At 43.9% G+C, this 23,534-nt stretch overlaps 2 protein-coding genes across 2 annotated transcripts in view; one reads left to right on the forward strand and one right to left on the reverse strand.

Moving 5' to 3' along the window:
* SEL1L3 (SEL1L family member 3) overlaps positions 1 to 8,389 on the forward strand; it is a 58,076-nt gene extending 49,687 nt beyond the window's left edge. Inside the window, exons 22-24 of the mRNA XM_074950131.1 lie at positions 4,187 to 4,289; positions 4,384 to 4,456; positions 7,227 to 8,389. Of these exons, the coding sequence (XP_074806232.1) occupies positions 4,187 to 4,289; positions 4,384 to 4,456; positions 7,227 to 7,366 (316 nt within the window). The 3' untranslated portion in view covers positions 7,367 to 8,389. The remainder of the gene's footprint in view (positions 1 to 4,186; positions 4,290 to 4,383; positions 4,457 to 7,226) is intronic.
* SLC34A2 (solute carrier family 34 member 2) overlaps positions 1 to 23,534 on the reverse strand; it is a 154,319-nt gene that overhangs the window by 52,903 nt on the left and 77,882 nt on the right. The gene's annotated exons all lie outside the window — the stretch shown is intronic.

Genomic DNA, 23,534 nt, shown 5'->3' on the forward strand with positions numbered 1-23,534 from the left:
GAGAAATAATATAGAGTACTGAATTAGGAACAGCTTCTGGTTTTTCTTCAAGTGATCTTTGCATATTCCCACTCACGCGATGTGCTAGTGCAGGGGTGGGCAAACTTTTTGGCCCGAGGGCCACATCAGGGTGGGGAAATTGCTTGCTGGGCCATGAATGTACGGCTGGGGCAGGGGTGCAGGAGGGGGTGCACAGTGCGGGAGGGGGCTCAGGGCAGTGGTGCCAGGAGGGGTGTGGAGTGCAGGAGGGGGCTCAGGGCAGAGGTGCAGGGTGCAGGAGGGGGCACAGGGCAGGGGGTTAGGGTGCAGGTGGGGTGCAAGGTGCAGCAGGGGGCTCAGGGCAGGGGATTGGGTGCGGGGTGCAGGAGAGGTTTGGGGTGTAGGCTCCGGCCTGGCGCCACTTACCTGGAGCGGCTCCGGGGTGGCAACGGCATGCACCAAGGGCAGGCAGACTCCCTGCCTGCCTGCCGGCCCTGGGCCCAGCCCCAGCTCTGCGCCGCTCCGGGAAGCGGCCAGCACCATGTCCCTGTGGCCTCTGGGGGAGGGGGCACAGAGGACTCCGCGCGCCTGTGGGTACCTCCCCCGAAGCTCCCATTGGCTGCGGTTCGCCATTCCTGGCCAATGGGAGCTTCGGGGGAGGTACCCACAGGCAACAGCGGCGCGCAGAGCCCTCTGTTCCCCCCTCCCCCAAGGGCTGCAGGGACATGGTTCGGCCGCTTCCCGGAGCGGCACGGGGCCCACGCCGGCACAGGGTTGGCAAATCTGCAGGCCGTATCCAAAGCCCTGAGGGCCGGATCTGGCCCCGCGAGCCATAGTTTGCCCACCCCTGCACTAGTGTGTGCAGCTCAGACAGTGGAATCTTCTCGTGGCAGTGCCGGTTAGAGTGCACACACGCCCCTCCTGCTCCTCCCCTCTGCGTTCCTGAACATTCTGAGGGCAGGGCTATAAAAAGGGGGCATGGTGCTCCCTCAGTTCTTTTCAGCTGTAGCAGCAGACAGATGTGAACTTCTCCGGGATCTGTCTCTCTAAAAGAACTCAGAGTCATGTTCTTTCTAGGCTTCATGGGTTTAGCCACTCATGTCACAAATTATGCTCAGTTCAGGATGAAAAGTCTGCAGTTTTGGCTGATGTTAAGTTACGGATCAAGCACAGGTGGCACATGCATATAGCTGACCATTCCAAGTAAGATACTGCTATCCTTGACATGGTGGACTCAACGTTACAATGTTCTGAGAGGGGTAGCTTTCAACTCTCCAGCTCCATCTGAAATAGTCACCTCGGATGCCTCCAACAGTGATGGGAAGTGCATTTCAGCAAATTGACAGGTCAAGGTCATTGGAGTTCTCAGAAAAAGACACTGCATATAAATAACCTGGAAATGAGAGCAATCCATTGGGCTCTCAAATTATGTCTCCCTCACAGCCAGAACAAGTAATGCAATTGTCACAGACAACACAATGACTAGATTATATCAACAAACAGGGAGGGTCTCACGCTTCCCAATTGTGCAAAGAAGCAGTTGCATTATGGGATTGGCGTATCCAACACAACATTTATCCCATAGCTCTACACCTAGCAGGCAAGGACAACAGCCTGGTAGATCAGCTGAACAGAGATGTAACAGAACTTCATGAATTGTCGTTAAAGAAATCTATAGATGAGAGCCGCACCTTGCAGGGTTCCAAACCTGTCTTTACACATAATACAGTTAGAAAAATTATGAAGGGACTTGCTGTGATGCTTCCTGGGGGTCCCAGGGTTGTGAGGCACCTCACCACCACCTGCCCTTAGTGTGAGGAAGCCTTGTCTGTGCCTGGCAAGGGTCATACCCCTGGATTGTCCTGTCCCTGGACACTCACAGAATTCACAGATCTGCTATTCCTAAAGGAACAGTACCCCTCAGTTTACCAGTTACATCTCAGGATCACTGCTCACCTCAATTTATAGCACTTAGATATGGTTATACTGAAATCAGGTAAAAGTTTATTTAACAAATAATAGAACTTCAAGAAGAAGCAAGTAGACTTAATGGAAATAAATATTTACATATAAAATAAAGTAGTAACATGCTTTCTGTAGCCTAAATTTAACTAACAAGACAATCTCCTGCCTCATAAATGTTAGCCCACTCCAAGACTCACCCCCAGGGTTAAACAGCCAGATTGGCTGTGGTCCTCCATTCATAAAACAAACACACTGGCAGCTTGTTCCCTAGGTTAAGGTGTACCTGTGCAATTCTAAAATAATTCGAACCATCCATTTTCTTCACTGCAAACAGTATATCCCCTGCTGGTTGTTTTTCCTGCAGAAAAACTCCTCTGGAGACTTTGCAGTCTCTTGATTAGCATTTTACTCAGTCTGTAAATAGACATCCATTGTGAAGTATCCAATACTCAATTTACGTACAGACAGACATCTAGAGCATCTCCCGCCTGAAAGAAACTTGTTTTATCACCTCTTGGTGACCAACCCCAATTCACAAACCTTAAGAGCATTATCTTCAGTGTATATATACATAACTCATTACATATTATGCATCCATACATTTCGCAATGGATATGATGATCCATGTGACACAGGCTTTCAGTAAAGACCTTATATGAGACCCTTTGATGAACGATCATGTAGAGACCAGATCCAGGGGGTCCATGTAGCCCTATGCCCCACTGTGCCCTCTGCCAGTGGGAACCCAGAGGTCCCTGGGTCACACTTGCCAATATATATCCACAAATAAAAGATCCAATACCATCAAGGGATCTCAATTTACTCCTGAAACAGCTAATGACACTTCCCTTTGAGCTTATGGAAGACTGCTGTCTGTACCATCTATCTATAAAAACTGCTTTCATAGTAGCCACAGCCTCAGCTAGGTGAATGAGTGAACTACCACCACATGGCTCATCTGGTATCTTCCACAAGGATAAGGTGGCCTGTGCCCTAATCCTAGATTCCTTCCCAAGGTGGTACCTGACTTTCATGTCAATCAGATTTTTTCCCCTGAGGGTTCACACTCTCATAGAGGAGTCAAAGCTGCATATGTTAGATGCTCAAAGAGCTCTGGCTTACTGTATTAATAGAATGAAGGAATTTCAGAAATCCTCCAGTCTCTTTATTTCATATGCAGACAACCATAAAAGACACACACTCTCTTCAGACTTTATCTAGTGGGGTTAAATTGAGCATAGGGGAAATCTATAAACTAGTATTCATTCCACCCCTTCTTGGGGTTAGGTCATACTATCAGAGCAATTGCTACCTCCATCGCTTGCCTTAGACACGTCCCAGTTGCAGAGCCCTGTAGGGCTGCTACTTGGAGCTCCACACATACTTTTTACAAAACTTCTCCCTAGACCTAGCATCTGGATTGGGTCTACTGTTTGATGGAGTAGTTTGGTGGAGCAGTACTATAATCCCTGTTCGATTGGGACTCTGAGTCCCACCTTCCATTATGGGGTACTGCTTGCCAAACTATCCTGTGAGTGGGACTGTGCAGCAAACACTTGAAGAAGAAATAGAGATTACTTACATGTAACTGGAGGTTTTGCGGGGATGGACTCTGCATATTCACCCACATTCCTGGGAATTCTAATGGAATTTTGACTTGAGAAGGCAAGGTTGGAAAGAACTGAGGCAGCAGGGAGGCAGCCACACCCCCTTTTATAGCCTCACCTTCAGAACTTGCAGGAACGCAGAAGAGAGAGGTGAGGAGGGGACACTTAGGGGCACTGCTACAAGAAGGTTTCACCGCCTCAGCTGCATCCGCTGGTGCATCGCGTGAGTAGGACTACGCAGATTCCATCTCTAAGAACTCCAGTTACGGACACGTAACCATTATATCTGTTCCATTTACTTACGGAGAGCTGGTTTCCTTGATACCACATAAAGCAATTCCCATTCTACCCTGTAAGTGAAGTACAGTATGTACTGAAAGTTCACTCAGTAATTTGTAACATTGTAGAATCACCTTATAGATAAATGAGGAAGGATGACCTAGTGGTTAATGCATAGAGCTGTGAGTCAGTGAATGAGAGCTCTATTCCCAGTTTTGCTACCGAGTGGCTGTGCAACTTTGGATAAGTCACTTAGGGCCCAATGCTACCATTCTTATTTCTTGTAGTCCCACTGCTATAGAAGTACCAAACAGTAATATTAAAGATTCAACACCATTTTTTATTTTTGTTTATAGGTGCTGGATTCATAGCAATCAAGAATTAATTAATCCATGCTCATTAGCTTTGCTTTATTTTTACTTAAGAGTTTTCTGGAATAACATTTTGCATTCTACTCTGGTATGTATTATTCCATTGTCACATTCATCAGTACAGTTACAGCCAGCGCCCTACCTTTGTATTGATCTAACACACATTTCTAAACTTATTGCAGATCTACTTCATGGGAACCTTTCTTGTGTCAATACTGGTTGCATTTGCAATGCAATATTTTCAGTCTCTGTCAGGTAAGTATTTGCCATGGTCAGGCTGAAATAATCTAGAAAAAAAATAATTCTATACATAAAATAGGGAACTTTAAAGATAGAACAGACTTCAAGATTTGGTGCCAGCATGCAGTTCATATATAATTTAAAGCAAGTAATGTCCTGCAAATTCAGTCTCTTAATTGCAGGAGTAGATCTGACTCACACAAGTAGTCCTACTGCCTTCAGAGCATCAGCATGAGTAAGGGTGTGCAGACTCAGGCCTCAAGCGCAGAACAATAATTTTGCACCAGATCAGTAATTTGGAACTGTGTATTGATATTTGCCATCCTCCCCCCACCCCCCGGAACAATTTCACCATTCTTTCACCAATTTCAACCAAACGCAATTTGATTAGAGGATCTGAAAATCATTCTTATTATGTTGTATAGCATTGTAGCGCTCTGTTTTATTTCAGCATCCTAAGTAAGATACTGTTTTTACCTTTTCATCCTCCAAAAAGCTATTAATGGATGTATAAGTGAATTAAGGGCTTTTGTTACTAAGGCTTTGGCTGTTTTTAACATAATTATTGTAGCTTGAAAACTGCAGCTTCCTTCTGTTTGAAATGATAGTCACAGAAATGGGAAAAGATCTAGTAATTAGAGAGCCCATCTCTCTGCCAGTGCAGGACTACCCCCTTCTATACTTTTTCTAGTGTGTTTTTTTCCCAGCAAGATTTCACATGCTCCAAGTGATCTGTCTTCTATCACTTCCCTTGGGAGAGTATTCCACAATACACCTCACTATTAAGCTGTTTTCCCTGATATCCAGCCTAAACTTTTGTTTTAGGAATTTTATCTGCCTAATGCATTCTGAATTTTCATACTCTTAGTCATACCCAGTGTACCGTCCTAATTGTGTAATTCCTCTCCCTTTCAGATGTTCACACCCATCAGATATTTGTTATCATGGCCCTTCGTAGTCATCACTTCTCCAAGTAATACATACTTCGCTCTCTGAATCCTACATTACAAATCACTCTTTCCAGCCCCATGCACATCTCTTTTCCTCATCTCTTCTTGAAGTACAGTTAACTAGAATAATGGGAATAAAACAAACAAAAAATAATGAACAGACAGTTCAGTAATGTCAATTTCATGTGTCCTATTCTAGTAAAATATTTTTCTATAACTAGAGTTGGGTTAAGCAGCAGTAAGAGGATTTTTAACCTATCCTTGAAATAAAGGTTCAGAGAAGTAATTAGTATCACAGGAGAGGTTATGCTTATTACCACTTTTTGTTGTTGTTGTTTGTTACCATTTGTGTTAAGCCTTTCTGATGCTTTGACCATCACATTAGTTACTGAAGTCTGAATGAAACCTAGCACTGATAACTAATTTAAACCTGTTGTTAAGGCAGTGGTTATGAAGATTCCTAGTATAGCATTAACTTTAAGAAATAGTAACTGGAAGGAACAGATCATTTCCTTTTATAGTCCTTATACCCATCACCTTGTGAATAGTCAGACTAATGAGTTTATGACTTCAGGTGATTGTTGCCATTAGATTCAGTGGGCTGTATTCTGCACCCTGACTGAGCTCCACGTAATGCGTGGTAGTGGAGCCAGTTGGCCTTCCCTCATCCCATGCCACTAGGTCCCAGTGTAATAGTTACTGGAGAGCAACTCTGACTTACACCAGTGGATGGAAGCTCATACTTTACACCCGTAAAGAATCAGTCATAGAAGAGCAAGAGTGGGTCAAAATGGATCTAACAGACTGGAAAATCCTGCCCATTGCTTTCTTTTCTGATAGGGAGGAAGTAGAGAATCAATGTTGGGGCCACATATCAGCCCTCAGTCTCCTAGAAATTTTTTTTTCAGTTCAAAGGAATATTACAGACAAAAAAACATTGTCTAGGGGGAAAAGTGCTCATGATGTGCAATAGATAGTAAATCACTGGTCAACAAAGCTGAAGAGTATGATCAGCCACAAATTAAAGAAGAGAGCAAAGGCAGGCACGTATCTAAGGACAAGACAGTTTTTGATCAGCAAACTGTGGAAGAAATATGGACAAATTATGGAAAGAGATTTCCATTATATTGTATTTTCTTGCAACTTAAAAATGTTATCGTCTAATCTTCATAGAATGGGTATATGGTGACAGGCTTATTACTGTAACAAAATAAAGTAAAATCAGGGCTATGTCTACACTGTGCCACTGTGTGGACGATGGGGTTGTGAATTGCAGCGTACAGCAAAATGTTGCACACGAACTGCCCTGTGTGGACACTGCTAGTGCAAACTAAAAGATACTAGTTCACATTAGTGTAGTCTTCTCTCTAAAGCTACCTTTTACTTTGCACTAGCAGTGACCACACGAGGCAGTTAGCGCTCAATACTTGGGTGTGTTCTGCTGTTCACACACCCCGTCGTTAAGTTTTGGAAAATAATCCCTTACAATCACAAATATTCCTTTATTAATATAAAATATACAGAATTATTAAGAAATAAGACTTACAACATTTATAAAATGTTCACAGATGCATTATAAACTTGATTTTGAAAGCCCTGTCCTTTATTACTAGCTGCAATTGATATAATTTAGGGGCCATCGTAATGCATACACACAAAGGGACACAGTTAAAGTTACATTGGGCTACTTATTTTGACATTTCTTACTTTTTGAATGCTTGATTTTTCTTCCATGTAGTTTTATTTATATGATTGTATGGGAGCCAGATATGTACGTGTATACTTTATATATAGTACATTTCAATATTTATTCTGTATTTGTGTTTTTTCTACAGCCAATGATTCTCAGGCACCAAGGCCAGAACAATCTCCAGATGTACATTCTTCCACTGAAAACACCAGTGACACTAGATCAGAGCAAGAGGAATCTACTCTTACGAACAATTTAGCTCAGCATCCCCATTTGATCAGCTGAGGTGTAATTCTCTGAAAGATTGGAATTCCAAAGCAAACATTAGGAAGGCATGGTCTTGAGCAGTTACAATACTAAGAGTTCACAACTGTATAGAATGGTATTAACTATATACTTCATGGGCTAAATCCTGCTCTTAGTTACAGCTGGGCAAACCCAGTGATCTAATCTATCTATTATATAAAGGAGAAGGTCATTTTAAAAACCCAAACCAAGAATACATGTTGATTATCTCATTAGATTATACATCTGAATGCATTGTATGGTCTTGTTTTGATGGGAATAGAAAAACGGGTGAAATCCTGACCACACTTTGAAGTCAGTGGCAAAACTCCCATTGACTTCAGTACGGCTAAGATTTCACCCACGGTATCTGATATTTTACTAAACAGTCTTTGCCCACACTTAGACGCAAGGTTAAATTTCCTGTAGCCTTGTTCCTGGAGGTTTGGCGCCAGTCTTTGTTTGCTTTGAATGTATTGGGTCGCTGAACAAGAGCGACTGATTATAGGGAGCAGCTCCCTTTACCAAAAAATACAAAAAAAAGTGGAAGTGTCACAGTAAATCAGTGAACAGTTTCTTCTCAAATTCTTATATGGGTAATATGGGAAGGGATTTCTCTCCAGTCTTACAGTATATCTTAAATTGTCCTTGAACTAAATTACTGATCAGGTGTCGTTTTCATTAATTAATATGTTTATACAGCGCCTAGTGTAATGGGGTCTTTGATTCCATGTCTAGAGGTCCAATAGGCTACAGTAATACAAATGATGATAAATAATAAAAATGCTAGTTAGGACAGTCAGGATAACAGAATATACAGGAAGTAATCATACAGAGCATAGATCTCATCCGTCTGCAAAGCTATGCAAAGTGAGTGGATGTAGGAAAGGAGTGACTGTGTTCAGCGGGTGTGTGTACACATAAAAATCATATGTAATTGTATCCATCTATGCATTTTTGTCAGTTAAAACTACTCTCTTTGCACTGCTTTATTTACAAGAGTAAATAAAATTATTTTTCTATTGCTGACTGTATGGTAACTGGCTTATTTGTCTTTTTATCTTGAGTTACAGATAGGATAGCTCTACACAAATGTTGTAGCCACAAATTAGCTTTAGAGGATATAATCTGTGCAGGTAATCTCATCAAGCAGTGCTCCACTATTCGTAGCATTTTCAGAAAAGCTCATCAGTAAATGGGGTTTTCCCCTATGGAAAATCTTGACTTTTCATTGAAAAAACAAAAAGCCAAAAGGCAAAACATTTTCAGACCTTTGAGTTTTGATGAGCCAACAGCGTAACACTGTTACAAAAAAAGCAAACATCATTCTGGAATGTATTAGTAGGAGTGTTGTAAGCAGGACATGAGAGGTAATTCTTCCACTCTACTCTGCTGATTAGGCCTCAACTGGAGTATTGCGTCAGATATGGGTGTCACATTTCAGAAAAGATGTGGACAAATTGGAGAGAATACAGAGAAGAGCAACATAAATGATTAAAGATCTAGAAAACATGACCTGTGAGGGAAGATTGAAAAAACTGAGTTTGTTTAGTCTGGAAAAGAGAAGACTGAGAGGGGACATGATAACAGTTTTCAAGTACATAAAAGGTTGTTACAAGGAGGAGGGAGGAAAATTGTTCTTCTTAACCTCTGAGGATAGGACAAGAAGCAATGGGCTTAAATTGTGGTTTAGGTTGGACATTAGGAAAAACTTCCTGTCAGGGAGGTTAAGCACTGGAATAAAATGTCCTGGGAATTGTGGAATCTCCATCACTGGAGATTTTTAAAAGCAGGTTAGACAAACACCTGTCAGGGATGGTCTAGATAATACTTAGTCCTGCCATGAGTTTAGGGGACTGGACTAGATGACCTCTCAAGGCATGGGCACTGACTCTGTGGGTGCTCAGGGGCTCAAGCACGGGAAAAAATAAGGGGTGCTCAGCACCCACCAGCCACAGCTATTGGGCGGGGGCCACCGATCGGCTGTTGGGCAGGGCCACCGATCGGCTGTTGGGCTGCTGGTGGCAGATGCTCGTGGGAGGACAGAGAGCAGTGAGCAGCAGCCCTCAGGGGAGGGAGTGGAGTGGGGGAAGGAAGAGGTGGAGCAAAGGCGAGGCCTCAGGAGAGCGGGCGGAGGAGGCATGGGGCCTCAGGGTAGAGCGGGGATGGAGCACCCACTGCAAATAATAAAAGTCAGCGCCTGTTTTCTCAAAGTCCCTTCCAGTCCTACTATTCTATGATTACAGCGGAAGCCATGTGAAGAGTAATTAATGATGAAGTAATGTGAAGATAAATGCTACTTTACAATAAGATGGAATTAATTAATGCTGAAATAATAGAGATTTAATTAAGTTATTGTCCTTTACTTGTGATAATAACTGATTTTTGGGAAGTTATTACTATTATAAAACCTAGACAACCAGCAGTTGGGGGATTTTTTTAAAGAGAGAAAACTGAGTAGTTGCAGAAAATACTACGTCTGAAATGGAAAATTATCGATTGAGTTATATTTAAAAGCGGTTTTCCCAAATTAGAGCAGAGAATAGAATTCTTCAAGTTTATATTTTGTATAACCCATTTTTAAGATTTAAGTTGGATAAAGAGTGCTGAAAGAGCTCAGAAATATAGCACCAAAACCAAGCTACTATCCTAAATTCATTTCATACTAGAAAAGAAAGTGTGTGTGTGTGAGAGAGAGAGAGCAATAATCCATCACAAACATAGCTGCTTCTAGCAATGTTCTATCACTCGAATAGTACCATGCATAACCAGGTCTGAGGTTTCTTTCCTATCTTTCTATTGGTTTCAACTTAGCATCACCTGCAGCAAAATACAAATGAGAACATGGCAAGGTATTAGAGACCTGATTTTTCCAAAATGGGTGCACAATTGTGCATCTAATTTGTGCACAGTTACAACAAAGGAGTAGGCAAATGGGTGTCTGTATCTGCAAATGGCCAGTTAGCCATAGCTAATGATAACAATAATGTCAAAGAACTTTGATAAAAGGGAGTGTTGCCTAATGAATAGGGCACAGGGCTAGAACTGAGGAGACGTGGTTTCAATTCCCAGCTTGACTGCTTGCCAGCTGTGTGACCTTGGGTAAGTCACGTCACTGCTGTGTGCCTTAGTTTCCCCAGCTGAAACATGGAGATAATGATACTGACCTTCTTTGTAAAGACCTTTGAGCTCTATGGATGAAAAGTACTAAATAAGAGATAGGAATTACTATTATTAGCAGAAACATGGACAATTATATCCAATTTACAGATGGTTTAATTGAAATACAGAGAAATTAAGACCTAGATTTACACAAATAAAGTCAGTTATAATCAATGTATATTGCAGGTGCTCACCACTTCTGCAAAATAGGCCACAGGTGCCTCAAATCAGACACCCAAAAATTAAAGGACATGCTGAAAATTCAGTCATTTGAATTACCTAGAGTTAGTGGCAGAGTAGATCCAGAATTCAGGTGTTCTCAGTGGCCCTAGCCACTGGACTATGCTATCTCCTTTAAGCATACAATTGTGTGTGTGTATTGGAGTGTGTAGTTACACATAAGCATACATGAAAATTAGGCCCAGCGATGTTAACACTTTTGTATATTTATATTTGAAATTAAATAAATTTCATACATATGAAACATTTCTTAATACTTGTATGGCACCATTGAGATCCATGCCATTTTACAAGCAGGCAAGATGACACAGATCATTCCCCGTAGGGCTTACATTCTAAAATAATGGAGCTCTGACAATTTACAGCAGCTGCAAATCTGCCCCTACACTGGACGAAGTACCGTACAAAGATACAAAGAAGGGTTGTGTGACGGGTTGATGCCCCCACTCCGGAGTGCCGCCTAATGTACTGGGGTACCACTGAGCCCGCTTATTCCACCAGCCTGGGCTCCCTTACACTGTCCTGCTGAACCAGGCCCTCAAGCCTCCTCCAGCACACACACAGGTAGGGACAGACCCAGCTGCAGAAAGACACAGACACTGAAATCAGCTCTGCCTGGGAAGACTCAGCTAGGAAATTGCCCAGCACTCAAGTGCACACCCCCTCTGGGGTGCAAACCCAAAATTGTACCGACTTGCGCTGCACAGAGAACCGTACAGCATAACCTTATTGAAATTCACCTCCTCCCTCAATGTGGAGGAAGATATGCACAGCTTCCCTCCCCCCGCAGTTATATATTCCACAAACTAGGTTTAGAGAAAACAAAAACAAGTTTATTAATTTCAAAAGATAGATTTTAAATGATTATAAGGGATAGCAAACAGATCAAAGCAGATTACTGAACAAATAAAACAAACATGCAAACTAAGCTTAATACACTTAAGAAACTGGTTACAAGTAGTAATTTCTCACCCTAAATGTTGTTTTATGGCAGATTGCAGAGGTTTCTGAAGACAAGCTGCTGTTGCTTGCAGCTTAAAACTCTAGGTATTTCTTTCACAGGCCAGATACTGTTTCCAGCCTGAGCTCAGCTCTTCTCCCCACTCCCCTCAGTCCTTCTATCTTCGATGTTTTCAGCCGTCATCCTGGGCGGGGATTCAGTGAAGATATCTGTTCAATATCTTCATCAATGATTTAGATAATGGCATAGAGAGTACACTTATAAAGTTTGCGGACAATGCCAAGCTGGGAGGGGTTGCAAGTGCTTTGGAGGATAGGATTAAAATTCAAAATGATCTGGACAAACTGGAAAAATGGTCTGAAGTAAATAGGATGAAATTCAATCAGGACAAATGCAAAGTACTCCACTTAGGAAGGAACAATCAGTTGCACACATACAAAATGGGAAATGACTGCCTAGGAAGGAGTACTGCGGAAAGAGATCTGGGGAACATAGTGGATCACAAGCTAAATATGAGTCAATAGTGTAACACTGTTGCAGAAAATCAAACATCATTCTAGGATGTATTAGCAGGAGTATTGTAAGCAAGACACGAGAAGTAATTCTTCCACTCTAATCTGCGCTGATTAGGCCTCAACTGGAGTATTGTGTTCAGTTCTGGGTGCCCCATATCAGGAAAGATGTGGACAAATTGGAGAAAGTCCAGAGAGGAGCAACAAAAATGATTCAAGGTCTAGAAAACATGACCTACGAGGAAAAAATTGGGTTTTTGTAGTCTGGAGAAAAGATGACTGAGAGGGGATATGATAACAGTTTTCAAGTACATAAAAGGTTGTTACAAGGAGGAGGGAGAAAACTGTTCTTCTTAACTTCTGAGGATAGGACAAGAAGCAATGGGCTTAAATTGCAGCAAGGGCGGTTTAGGTTGGACATTAGGAAAAACTTCCTAACTGTCAGAGTGGTTAAGCAGTGAAATAAATTGCCTAGGGAGGTTGTAGAATCTCCATCATTGGGGATTTTTAAGGGCAGGTTGGACAAACACCTGTCAGGGATGGTCTAGATAATACTTAGTCTTGCCTTGAGTGCAGGGACTGGACTAGATGACCTCTCGAGATCCCTTCCAGTTCTATGATTACCTCACTTCCCCCCCTTAAATAGGATTTACATATGGCAGGAATCCTTTGTCTCTCAGTGTGATTCCCCTCCCATCCCAGTGGAAAAATACTGGCATTCCAAGATGGAGTCCAGTACCAGGTGACATGATCACATGTCAAAGCAGCCATAAGCAGTGTCAAAGCAGCCATAAGTCCTCAGGAAGCTTCTCAGGAAAGTGGGAGGTTAGCATCTTCAAAGACCTGTTGTTCTTCCTAATGGCCTTTTTCAGCCAGCAATCTAGACTTGATTGCATTCTGTCTAGCGGGCGTTCCCCAGGTGTAAACCTATGTAATAGGTACATAGACAATATTCCCAACTTAAATACAAACATGATACATGCACACAAATAGGATAAGCATAGTCAGTACCTCAGTGAGGGGAGGGATAGCTCAGTGGTTTGAGCATTGGCCTGCTAAACCCAGGGTTGTGAGTTCAATCCTTGAGGGGGCCATTTAGGGATCTGGGGCAAAAACTGGGGATTGGTTCTGCTTCAAGCAGGGGGTTGGACTAGATGACCTCCTGAGGTCCCTTCCAACCCTGATATTCTATGATTCTATGATAACCTTTCCAATGATATCTCACATGACCCATCTTGCATAAAATACATCTTAGATATGCTATAATCATATTATACCAATATTTCTATGAAGAATGTGGGGCATAGCGTCACAGGTTGCACATACGTTGTGATTTCCAAGGTGAGATTTTTGTTTGGCTGGGTGTTTTCATAAAGATATGATAGAATGTGAGCTAGATAGGATGGCTGAGCTGTTGAAAGAGACCTGGAGTGAGAGATTAGTAAGAGTTTTTAAAGGGGATCTTGGATGAGAGCAAGATTGCTTAGTGCGCTGGGCAGAAGGAGATGGCCCAGACAGAGAACAGCATGGAAAATAGCCCCAAATCCTGAGTGAGAGAAGGTGCCTAAAGGCTATGCAGTCCTGGAAGAGTAGACTGAACGTAATACATGAGCAAGAGTGTAGTAGGACAGATATGTAAACAGGATTGGGACAATGCAAAACCTTGGGAGTGAAGACCAAGGGCCTGAGTCGTAGGGCTTGGCTACACTTGCAAGTTAGAGTGCATTAAAGCAGCCCCAGCACCCTAATTCCTGATCCATCTAGATACTCTAAGGCCCCTTTATACCACTCTAGGCACAAATAAACTTTAAGGCCCTTTGTATGCTGCAGTGTTAAGGGATTTTAGTGAAAATGTGAATCGGGAGCAACGTGTCTGAACCTGATGCAGAATAAAACAGCATATCTTCCGTACTTCCAGCCTCTGTGCGTTTACAGTATATGCCTTGCACAGAACTCATGTCAAGTAGTGATTGCGCTCCCATAAGCCTGCTTCTGTTAGACATTTACACCACACTTGGCTTTCATGCAGGAAGTAGTATGATGTATAGGATATCAAAATAAATATTGGTGACAAGGATATAAATAATGCAGTTCAAGTATTTTATTGTAGATATTGCTAGGCATACGGTTTTCAGTAGCATGTAAATCCTATTGATTTTCAAAGGGCATTGTGTTCCTTCGTCAGTTGAGCACTTACGAAAATCCCATATTACATTCATGGTCATTTTGGAGCAGAGTTACAAAGATATTTAGAGGCCTAAAGATGCAGATTGTGGCACCTTGGACCAGATTCACAAGGGGGAACATAGGCACCTAAATGCCACTTTTGGTACCTGAATCCAAAATTTAGATCCTCAATACTCCCGCGCAGCTGCTGCCTAATGCTGTAGGTGCCTAAATTACCCAGCCTATGTTTCTGCCAGTAAAGTTCCCAGGGCACCTCCATTTCTGCTGGTGCACTTGCCCACACCCTCAATCCTGAGATCACTGAGCAACTCTGTGCCTAACTCACACTTAAGCCGCAGCAGATTCACAGGCTAAGTATCCCCCGCTCTGGCTTGCCTGGAGGTCCGATCTGGTAGACATGTTCAGCAGCTGCTTTAGCCTCCAGTATTCAATGGAGCAGGGACTGGAACTCAAGCCCAGGGGTGATGGATTCTTTCTAAAAGTGGGGGGAGGATGAGGCCCTGCCCCCTCCTCTTCTCGTGGAGGCCCTGTCCCCCTGGTCAAGCCAGAGCCGGTCGGGGAGGGGTGTCCCAGGAGCAGCCCCCAGCCTGTGTCCCCACGCCCAGGGCACCCCCCTCCAGGGAAGGTGGTAGGTCTGGGGCCCCCCACAGCTGCCCGTGTGGCTCTTACCCTGACCTGGCTTTGGCTTCCAGCCTGGCCTGGAAGCAGGGTCTCGGGGGCCAAAGACCCACTGCCAGGCCATAGGTAAGAGCCACCCGGGCAGTTGTGGGAAGCTGCAGACCGTCCATCTGCCCTGGGCAGTGGACACAGGGGGCGGGGACACAGTTCAGGGGCTGCTCTTAGGACCTCCCCACCCTGGGCAGGTGGAGAGTCCACAGGTGGAGGGTCTGCGGCTCCCCTCAACTGCCCAGGCTCCCTGGACTGGTCTTACCCGGGCCGGGCTCCGGCTTTGGGACTGGCCCAGGGGTGGGACCTCGGGGGAAGGAGGCACAGGAGGGGCAGGGGGCTGGGCCTGTGGTGAAAAGTGGATGTGCCATCTCCTCTTGGCTCCCTGTATTCTGACACCCCTGCCCAGGTCTCCCACATCCTGAGGTGAATGCGCTAACCACTGGGCTCTCGGGTAAAACTGGGCACCCCACCTCCTCTTTGCTTTCACTTGAGAAAAGAGTGACCTGATTTAGGCACCTAATGCCAGGAAAGGGATAACGGCTGCGAATCCCCAATGGAGGAAGGAATCTCCCTGCAGCCCTAAGTTGGTGGTCTAACTCCCTTTGAGAGTTGGATGGGCCTTAGACTGTACCCTTCTGCTCAGCATTTCCTATTTGCTAGTTTAAGTGGCTCTCCATTTAGTGTGCTTGCATCTGTGAATTGCTTTGTTAGGCACCTAACTCTCCTTGGATGGGGAGCCAAGGCATCTATCTCGAGGTTGTGAATTCCACTTAATGGCAAGGTGCCTAATCAGGTGCTGTACACACACCATAATAAGTCCCCCAAGTAAATCTAGTAGGATTTTCAAAAGCACCTTGGTGAGTTAGGTGCCTTTCAGTGGAAGCTAGGTTCTTATGCTGTAAAAGCACTTTGTAAAGCCCACTTGGTGTCTGTCTGCACCTTTGTAAATTTGGCTCTTTTATCACTTAATCTTCGTTGTTTAGTCAAAACACCTCAACTCTCCAGGCTCTCTTCTATCTCTGCTCTTGTCCCCAACTTTCCTCTTCCCGTTCCCTTCTCTGATTTGTTCATGTCTAGCTGTGTCCGTTATCGCTCTTTATCGCTCATCCACCTTTATCGCTCATCCATCACTAAGGAACATCCGAGCTGCCAGTGCTTCTCGCCATTTCCTCTGAGGTGAATGGGGGCCCATTGCCACCCTTGAATGGCAGCTTGAGAAAGCAGGGAAGAGACCCAGCAAACAGAAAAGCTGCATAATCCGTCCTTTTATTGTGCCCATAATTTTTATGTGGCCTTTCTTGTAACTTTATCAAATATTGTTTGCACTAGAGTCAAAACTTTATTGCACCAGTATTTGGAGCAAATTTAAACTCAAACAAAACAGCAAGAAGCAAGCACATAGAAATTACTGTAATAAATGTCTATACGTGTCAGAAGATCAAGTTATGACAATGTTTGACGTACATGCATAGATACTAGAGATGGAAAATGCTTTGCACAGCATACTGTTTAACGAAATGCAGTAATAAAAATAAGCGTGCATAATTATGAGGCCAATAAAATAAATGCTTTATTATCCATCCTATGCTTAAACCTAGTTAGCAGGGGAGATATACAGCTTGATTTACGAGCAATACTAAACCGTTTCGGTCTTCCAAACTAATCATTATCATTCAATTATGATGTGTTCGACTCTCTTGTCATATATTAGACTAATGTTAAAGGGTCTGTTTTGTTTAAAAACAGTCTCCCTCTTGCAGCTGCAATTTTTGCAGCCACGTGTGGTCATAAATGACTTGTAGGTTAAAAACAGGTATTTAGGCACCTAATTGCCCTCATAGATATCCACATTAGTTAATCCCACAATTATTTGAATGTGCAAAATGTGAGACTATATTGAAAAATTAGGTCCAAATAACAAAGCTGAAGAGATCTGCACAAACTGCCCTTTGACTACATTTACTGGCAAATCACAGCAGAATTCCTTCAATGCTTTGGCTTACAATGCTGGATTTTATACATCTAAAAATTGTGCTAGAGTTAAGAATTGCAGCCCTGGGACATCCAAACCAATTACATTTAGTAGCTGCGTCAAATGGATAGGGTATGGCTTCACTGCGGAGTTAATGGAAGCATTGTGTTAAACCCCCTCCCATCCACACACAAAATCCTCTCACCCAAGTCTGGTAGTGTTTCAAACCTAGGCTGGCTGACCTGGCTGTAGTAGATGCTAGAGCTCAGGTGTCATTTTTACTCTGCCTGGTAACTCATCCATTTTGCAGTGAGGATGCAGGCTGAACCACTCAAGTACAGCAAGTCATCTGAGGCTTTCCCACAATTTTCCCCTCTCTGACCATGCGCCCCAGAGGACAGACAAGTTCTACAATTCAGTGGGAAAGAATCACAGAGCAGCTCAGCTTATGGCAGCACAAAGAACCACAGGATATGCCCCCAGAAGTCCGAGTGTAGTGCCATGGGGACATAGTAACTCCGGTATGGCTTTGCAGTGTGGCTTCTCATACCTCGGGCCAGGCTACTGTGGGCACCAGTCACACAAGCTATTGCTATCATGAAGACGTACCCATAGAGAGGAAAACTGGAAGAGGCTTGCAATTCAGTGTACAGCACATGAGCCCAGGGAACTGCGTGAAGTTGTTTCAACCAACTGTGGGGTTTGAACTCAGCTCAAGGTAAGAAGCAGCATTCGGACTGGGTTTGAGATCTGTGGCAATAGGAATCAGTGGCACAGGTAGGGATGGAGAAACACAGATTTTGGGGCACACTGTGTGTCCACAATTGATCCAGTGCATGGGAGGCTAGTGACCTGTGGGTTTGGCCCCTGAATATGCCCTCCTGCACAGCTCTGGCTGGCCTTTCCACAATCCAGATTGCTAATTCACAGAGCCTGGATTGTGTCTTCACTAGGGAAAAAGGATGTATTTTGAACCCACCTTAACTCGTCCACGTTATAATCCTAGTGAAGACAAGGCAATTATAATTTCAACCTGCATTAGCTGGTGAAGGTAAACTCCAGTGGGGAGCATAGGGTTTTCCTTCACCAGCTAACACAAATTAAAATTACAGCTGCCTTGTCTTCACTAGGATTGTAAAATAGTTTAATTTAACACTGATTAAAAACATACCTGGTAAAGCCAAGTCCTCAGGGAGGATGATTCTGGTACTGTGGAGTCATAAATGACAGACCTGATCTTGTGTGATGAGCTCTAATTGGAATAGATTAATGTCATGCTAGGAGCGGGTGAATACACTGATATTCACCTCAGGCAAATTTTGTACAATGGAACAAATGTTGAATAGTTTGCATGGTTGTATTAATAGCCATCCTGATGAATCATTAATCTGCCCTGTTGAAGCTGACTAAAGGAATGATGTGTTTAAATTTTTATTTTATATTCAACCAAGGCAAGGAGAAAGGTCTACTGTCATTTGCAGATATCTGTATATTTCAGTCAAAGAGCAAATTTTCTGTCTGTATTTTCAACTTGTTTATCTGGAGATTTCGAAGATGCTTTTCACAGCAGGGTAATACTCAATTGTATTTTAACAACTTATAACTGAATATGGCCCTAAGAGCTAGTTCACAAGGAGGATGTATAGTATGTCTACACTGCAGTGTAAGCCCGTGCTTCAGCCTAGGCTCAAGCCTAACTCCCCTTGTGTCTACACTGCAATTGTGCTAACCCAGCGTCCCAGGACCCTGCAGGGCTGGAGGGTCCAAGCTCAAGTTAAGCTGGGACCTAGGGTCCAAGCCATATTCCTTAACAGTATAGACACAGCCCCAGTTGACTTAGGTCTTGGGAGTCAGCTGGAAGTATCCCAAAATTCCATGTGACAACTTCCTTAGTCCTCTCTAGGCCTAAGGAATCTGCAATCTATTCTATTGAAAAGAGAAGCCACCCCCACACTTTGCAAACGGCAGCAGCTGAGGTCAGTATTAACCCATTCTCTTCTGATCACTGATCTGCAAGCCCACTGTCAGAGATGCTCCTGGCTTTGCAATGGAGAGCGAATCCATCAACCCTTTTGCAAAGTGAGCTACTTCCTGGTAACATGCAGGGCAGGCAGTAAAGTTTTCTCACAGTGCACCACAATCGTAGGGCTTGAATGGCCATACTTCAGGGGCAGGGGGCCCTAGGGACAAGGTTATTGTTACTTTGACTTGGGTTGATGCACTGCTGTGTGGACACCAGAGCTCTAGGTTCAAGTACAGGTTAGAAAAGTCTTAACCTAGGGTTAAAATACACTGTAGATGTTCAAGTCCAGGGTTCCTTAACACAGGTTAGCTGACTCAAGTCTCACTATCCATGGGCTTATATTGCAGTGATGACATACCATTAGGGAACTAACTGCCCCTTTAAGCACCTATGTCCAATATTTAGAAAACACTAGCATTCACAAAACACTGTTCAACTGCCAGCTAACCTTGTAAGTGCCTAAATTCCCTTGGCACCCAAATTTCCACTAGTAAAGTCCTCTAGATGCCTAAATGTTTTCCAGTGGGCATGCACAGAAGTGCCTGAGACCTGAAATCACCAAGGAATTCAGTGCCTAACTCATGCGTAAGCCCAGCGGGATTCACAAACTGCAACTTTCAGCATCTAAATAGCGTTAACCGTCTTTAAAGATCCTTTTGAAAATGGGACTTATGTTCCTAAATCATTTAGGTGCTTATGAAATTTTCCTCCCTGGGACTGTAACCATGATATTTGCAAAACAAAAAGATATTGGGTTTTGTTACTAAAATTGAGCTCGGTATCTCCTGCTAACTAGGTTTACACATAACATAATACAGTATTTTTTATTATTATTGTCCTTGTGGTTATAGACCCGTTTACTGCTTTAATCCAATATACTGCATGCTGCACAAGACAAAACATTATCAGGTAATAAAGTGAATAGCATACTATGATACTCCATTATGTAAAAACCTTTGTTATAGTCATGTCTCTGCACGCATCTCTGTTTTATTTGTAATGTGTCCAAGAAAATGGTGTTTCAAAGGGGGCTCTGAACTTTCCAATGGAAAAAAGCTGTTTGAGAAAGTTTTAGATCAGGTCATTTGAGTAAGTGATCAAATATAAAAACAAGAAGTGAACATTCAGGCTCCAGCCCTCAGTTCTGGTCCAGAGTGTTCCGCTTAAGTAACCAAAAACAGGTCCAACCTACACTGACTGTCACTGGCCCACACGGTCCCTAATCTCCCTGGGGGTTGTTGGAGTATATGGATGCCCTGGCTATACCCCCAGGACTGGCAGCTGGAGGGGTGCGGGATGTAGGAGCCTCTACAGCAGCTCAACACCAGCTAGGGATCCTGCAGCAGCCTGCCAAGCTGGCTTTGGGGCTGCTTTGCGCTGCCTGAGGACTGCAATGCAGCAGTAGCACACTGGGGAAGCAGGACCTCAGCGTCTACTTTGACGGACGAGGTCAGGGATTTGATGGCAGTAGAAGAACTAAAGCTACTTTCATTTTAGTTCCCAGAGGACACAACTGTCTAGTTACATCCCCCAGCCATTTTGTCCTACAGAAGATTGAAGGCACCCAATACTTTTTAAAATGAATTAATTTATTATTTGATTTCACTGAGGAGGTTGGTTCCATTTCCATTGCTGTTTCGAGACACGCAGATCCTTAGGGGTTATGCTAGATGGCTAAAGCATCACCTGTACTGTATTAAGGGGTTGGGGTCAGCTGTGCCTGCCCCAGATTTAGTCCACTTTCCCAGATGGAGGAAATGAATAAACCATGTGACAAAGAGTCGGGTGACTTGAGCCAGACATGCTGGGAGATAAAAAGGCAGCATGTGGCCCAGGGAAATGGGAGAGCCAAGTAGCAGGAGATTGCTGTCTGATGCCCTATCCCAAGGGAGAGGTTTGAGCATAGCACAGAGCGCTAAAAAGAGACTTGAAAGTGACACCAGGAGGGAAGAGAGAGGAGCCTGGGAGTTAGTATGCAAGAGAAGAGCAGGCGGGCAGCAAGTGTAGGAAGAAGCCCTGGGGGAAAGAAGCAGAGCAGCATGTGGCCATAAGCAGAGCAGCCCTAGCTGTTTTGCTGGCCAGGGTGGAAAATGTTTCCAGCCCACCTGCCCCTAACTGCTGAGCAATAAAAAAAAAATAATCAAAAATCAATCTGACCAATTGGAGTGGATTAAAAAAAAAATCTTGAGCAGCATATCAGTCTGGTGCCCCTGATGACTGCCCTGCCTGCCCACTCACCCCTACAACTGGGCCCTGGCTGTTGGGGCCAGGCAGCCCCATTGGTTAAGGTTCCCACGCTGGGCCCATCAAAGAGCACAAGGGTAGGTCCCACTATACAGCCCCAAGAAGGAGAGTTGTGGAGTCCCTATCCCAAGAGGGGAAGAATTTTGAGCCCAGAGGACAGGCTGAAGAGGGGGTAAAGGTGAGCGGAAGACAAACCTTTGGGGCAGGATGGGCTGTGCACAGCTTAAGCCTAGGGCAAAAGACTGGTTGGCTGTCTGTTTTATTAGACTTTGATACTTCAGAAGGAGTGGACTCTTGTGACTTAGCTGGAGGGGCTAAGTCACCTCAGCAACTGAACTGAGCTGACGACTGGAAGAATTAGTGAGAGCTCCAGGAGGGGAAATTGAGGCAGGGTGGCTGCATTGCCCTGTGCGGGTTACACGCTGGGACTGCACCCTGTGACATGTCCAGTTAAAATGGGCATCTAACAGTTTCATAGTGATATCTGTATGCAGTGTAAAATTTGACATCCAAGATCTACTTGCCTTTAGTATCTTATTTTACCAGATCCAAAAGGAGATCTGTGTGCAACATAGGCTCGTAAATAGTCATTCTAATTCAAACTGGCTTCTGTTAGCTACATCACAACCAGACACACTGAATCTGCTACAGGGGAAGACAATGACTGTCACTGAACCTCCTCATTATGTAGGACTTCATGTCTGGCCTTCAGAATCACCAGGCTCAGCAGCAGGTCTATCGTGCCTCTCAGACTCATCTGATAGCCCTCCCTGGGACAACAGAAATTGCTAAGGAAGATCACCTTAAGTTGATTTGAGTGCTTCTTTCATCGAAACGTATAGAATAGCAGAAGACAAGGGTAGCACAGCCCATACTGGGGCGGGGGGGGTGGATTACTGGAAGGGGAATCTTGTTGCTGAGGAGACTGGAACATTAGTATTTGGACTTGCTGCCTTTTATGAGCACACACAGCACTTAAGTAACTAAGGGCTTGTCTACACTTACAGTACTGCGCTGGTGCAGCTGTGCCATGGTAGCGCTTAGTGAAGACGGTACCTACGCCGATGGAAGAGCTTCTCCTGTCAGCGTAGGTAATCCACCTCCCCAAGAGGCAGTAGCTATGTCAATGAGAGAAACCCTCCCATTAACATAGCACTGTCTACACCGGGGGTTATGCTGGTATAACTGCGTTGCTCACGGGTGTGGAATTTCTACACCGCTGAGCGATGTATTTATACCAGCGTAAGTTTATGATGTAGACCAGGGCTCAGGAATCAGTCTGTGCCAGTATCAGCATAATATTTTTGGACAGTTTTGCTGTGGATTTCCTCATTAAGTTCCCTCTCTCACACACTTCCCTGATTTACAAGGGCAGGTGATGCATCTTGGTCTAGTGACCATTTGGTTTGCTCACAAGGTTTTCAGTGGCAGACTATAAAACCAGGGCCGGCTCCAGTCACCAGCCCTCCAAGCAGGTGCTTGGGGCAGCAGAAAGGGGCGGCAGAGTTTCTCTGGCAGTGGCAATTCGGCAGCAGCTTCTCTCTCTCCTGCCAGCCGCAGTGGCAATTCGGCAGGGACAGTTTTTTTCACTGCTTGGGGCGGCAAAAACGGTAGAGCCGGCCCTTTATAAAACTTGATAGATTTAGTCATATTCCTTTCTAGATAGTGTTTTATGAAACATACCCCGGGGAAAAAATCTGCAATAAAACCAAGAAGGGAAAAGTCGAACATACACTTCTCTTCTGGAATTCTTATCTTACCATTTGCCAGAGCAAAGGTCTCCTGCAGCCCCCAATATATAAGGTTGGGGGGCTCAAATTTCTCAAATACATCTGCTTCAAAAGAAAAATATTCGTATCTTAGAAAAGGACAAAAACAATGCTCCTTGCAGCTCCAATCAAACAGATTCAGACTGGCTACCAGAACCTATAGTCGTATGTAAACAGAAGGTTTCAGAGTAACAGCCGTGTTAGTCTGTATTCGCAAAAAGAAAAGGAGGACTTGTGGCACCTTAGAGACTAACCAATTTATTTGAGCATAAGCTTTCGTGAGCTACAGCTCACCTCATTGGATGCCCACAGTATGCATCCGATGAAGTGAGCTGTAGCTCAGGAAAGCTTATGCTCAAATAAATTGGTTAGTCTCTAAGGTGCCAAAAGTACTCCTTTTCTTTATGTAAAAAGAAAAGGCTTATCTCT

Source organism: Natator depressus, chromosome 4 (assembly GCF_965152275.1).
Source record: "Natator depressus isolate rNatDep1 chromosome 4, rNatDep2.hap1, whole genome shotgun sequence".
Lineage (NCBI taxonomy): Eukaryota > Metazoa > Chordata > Testudines > Cheloniidae > Natator > Natator depressus.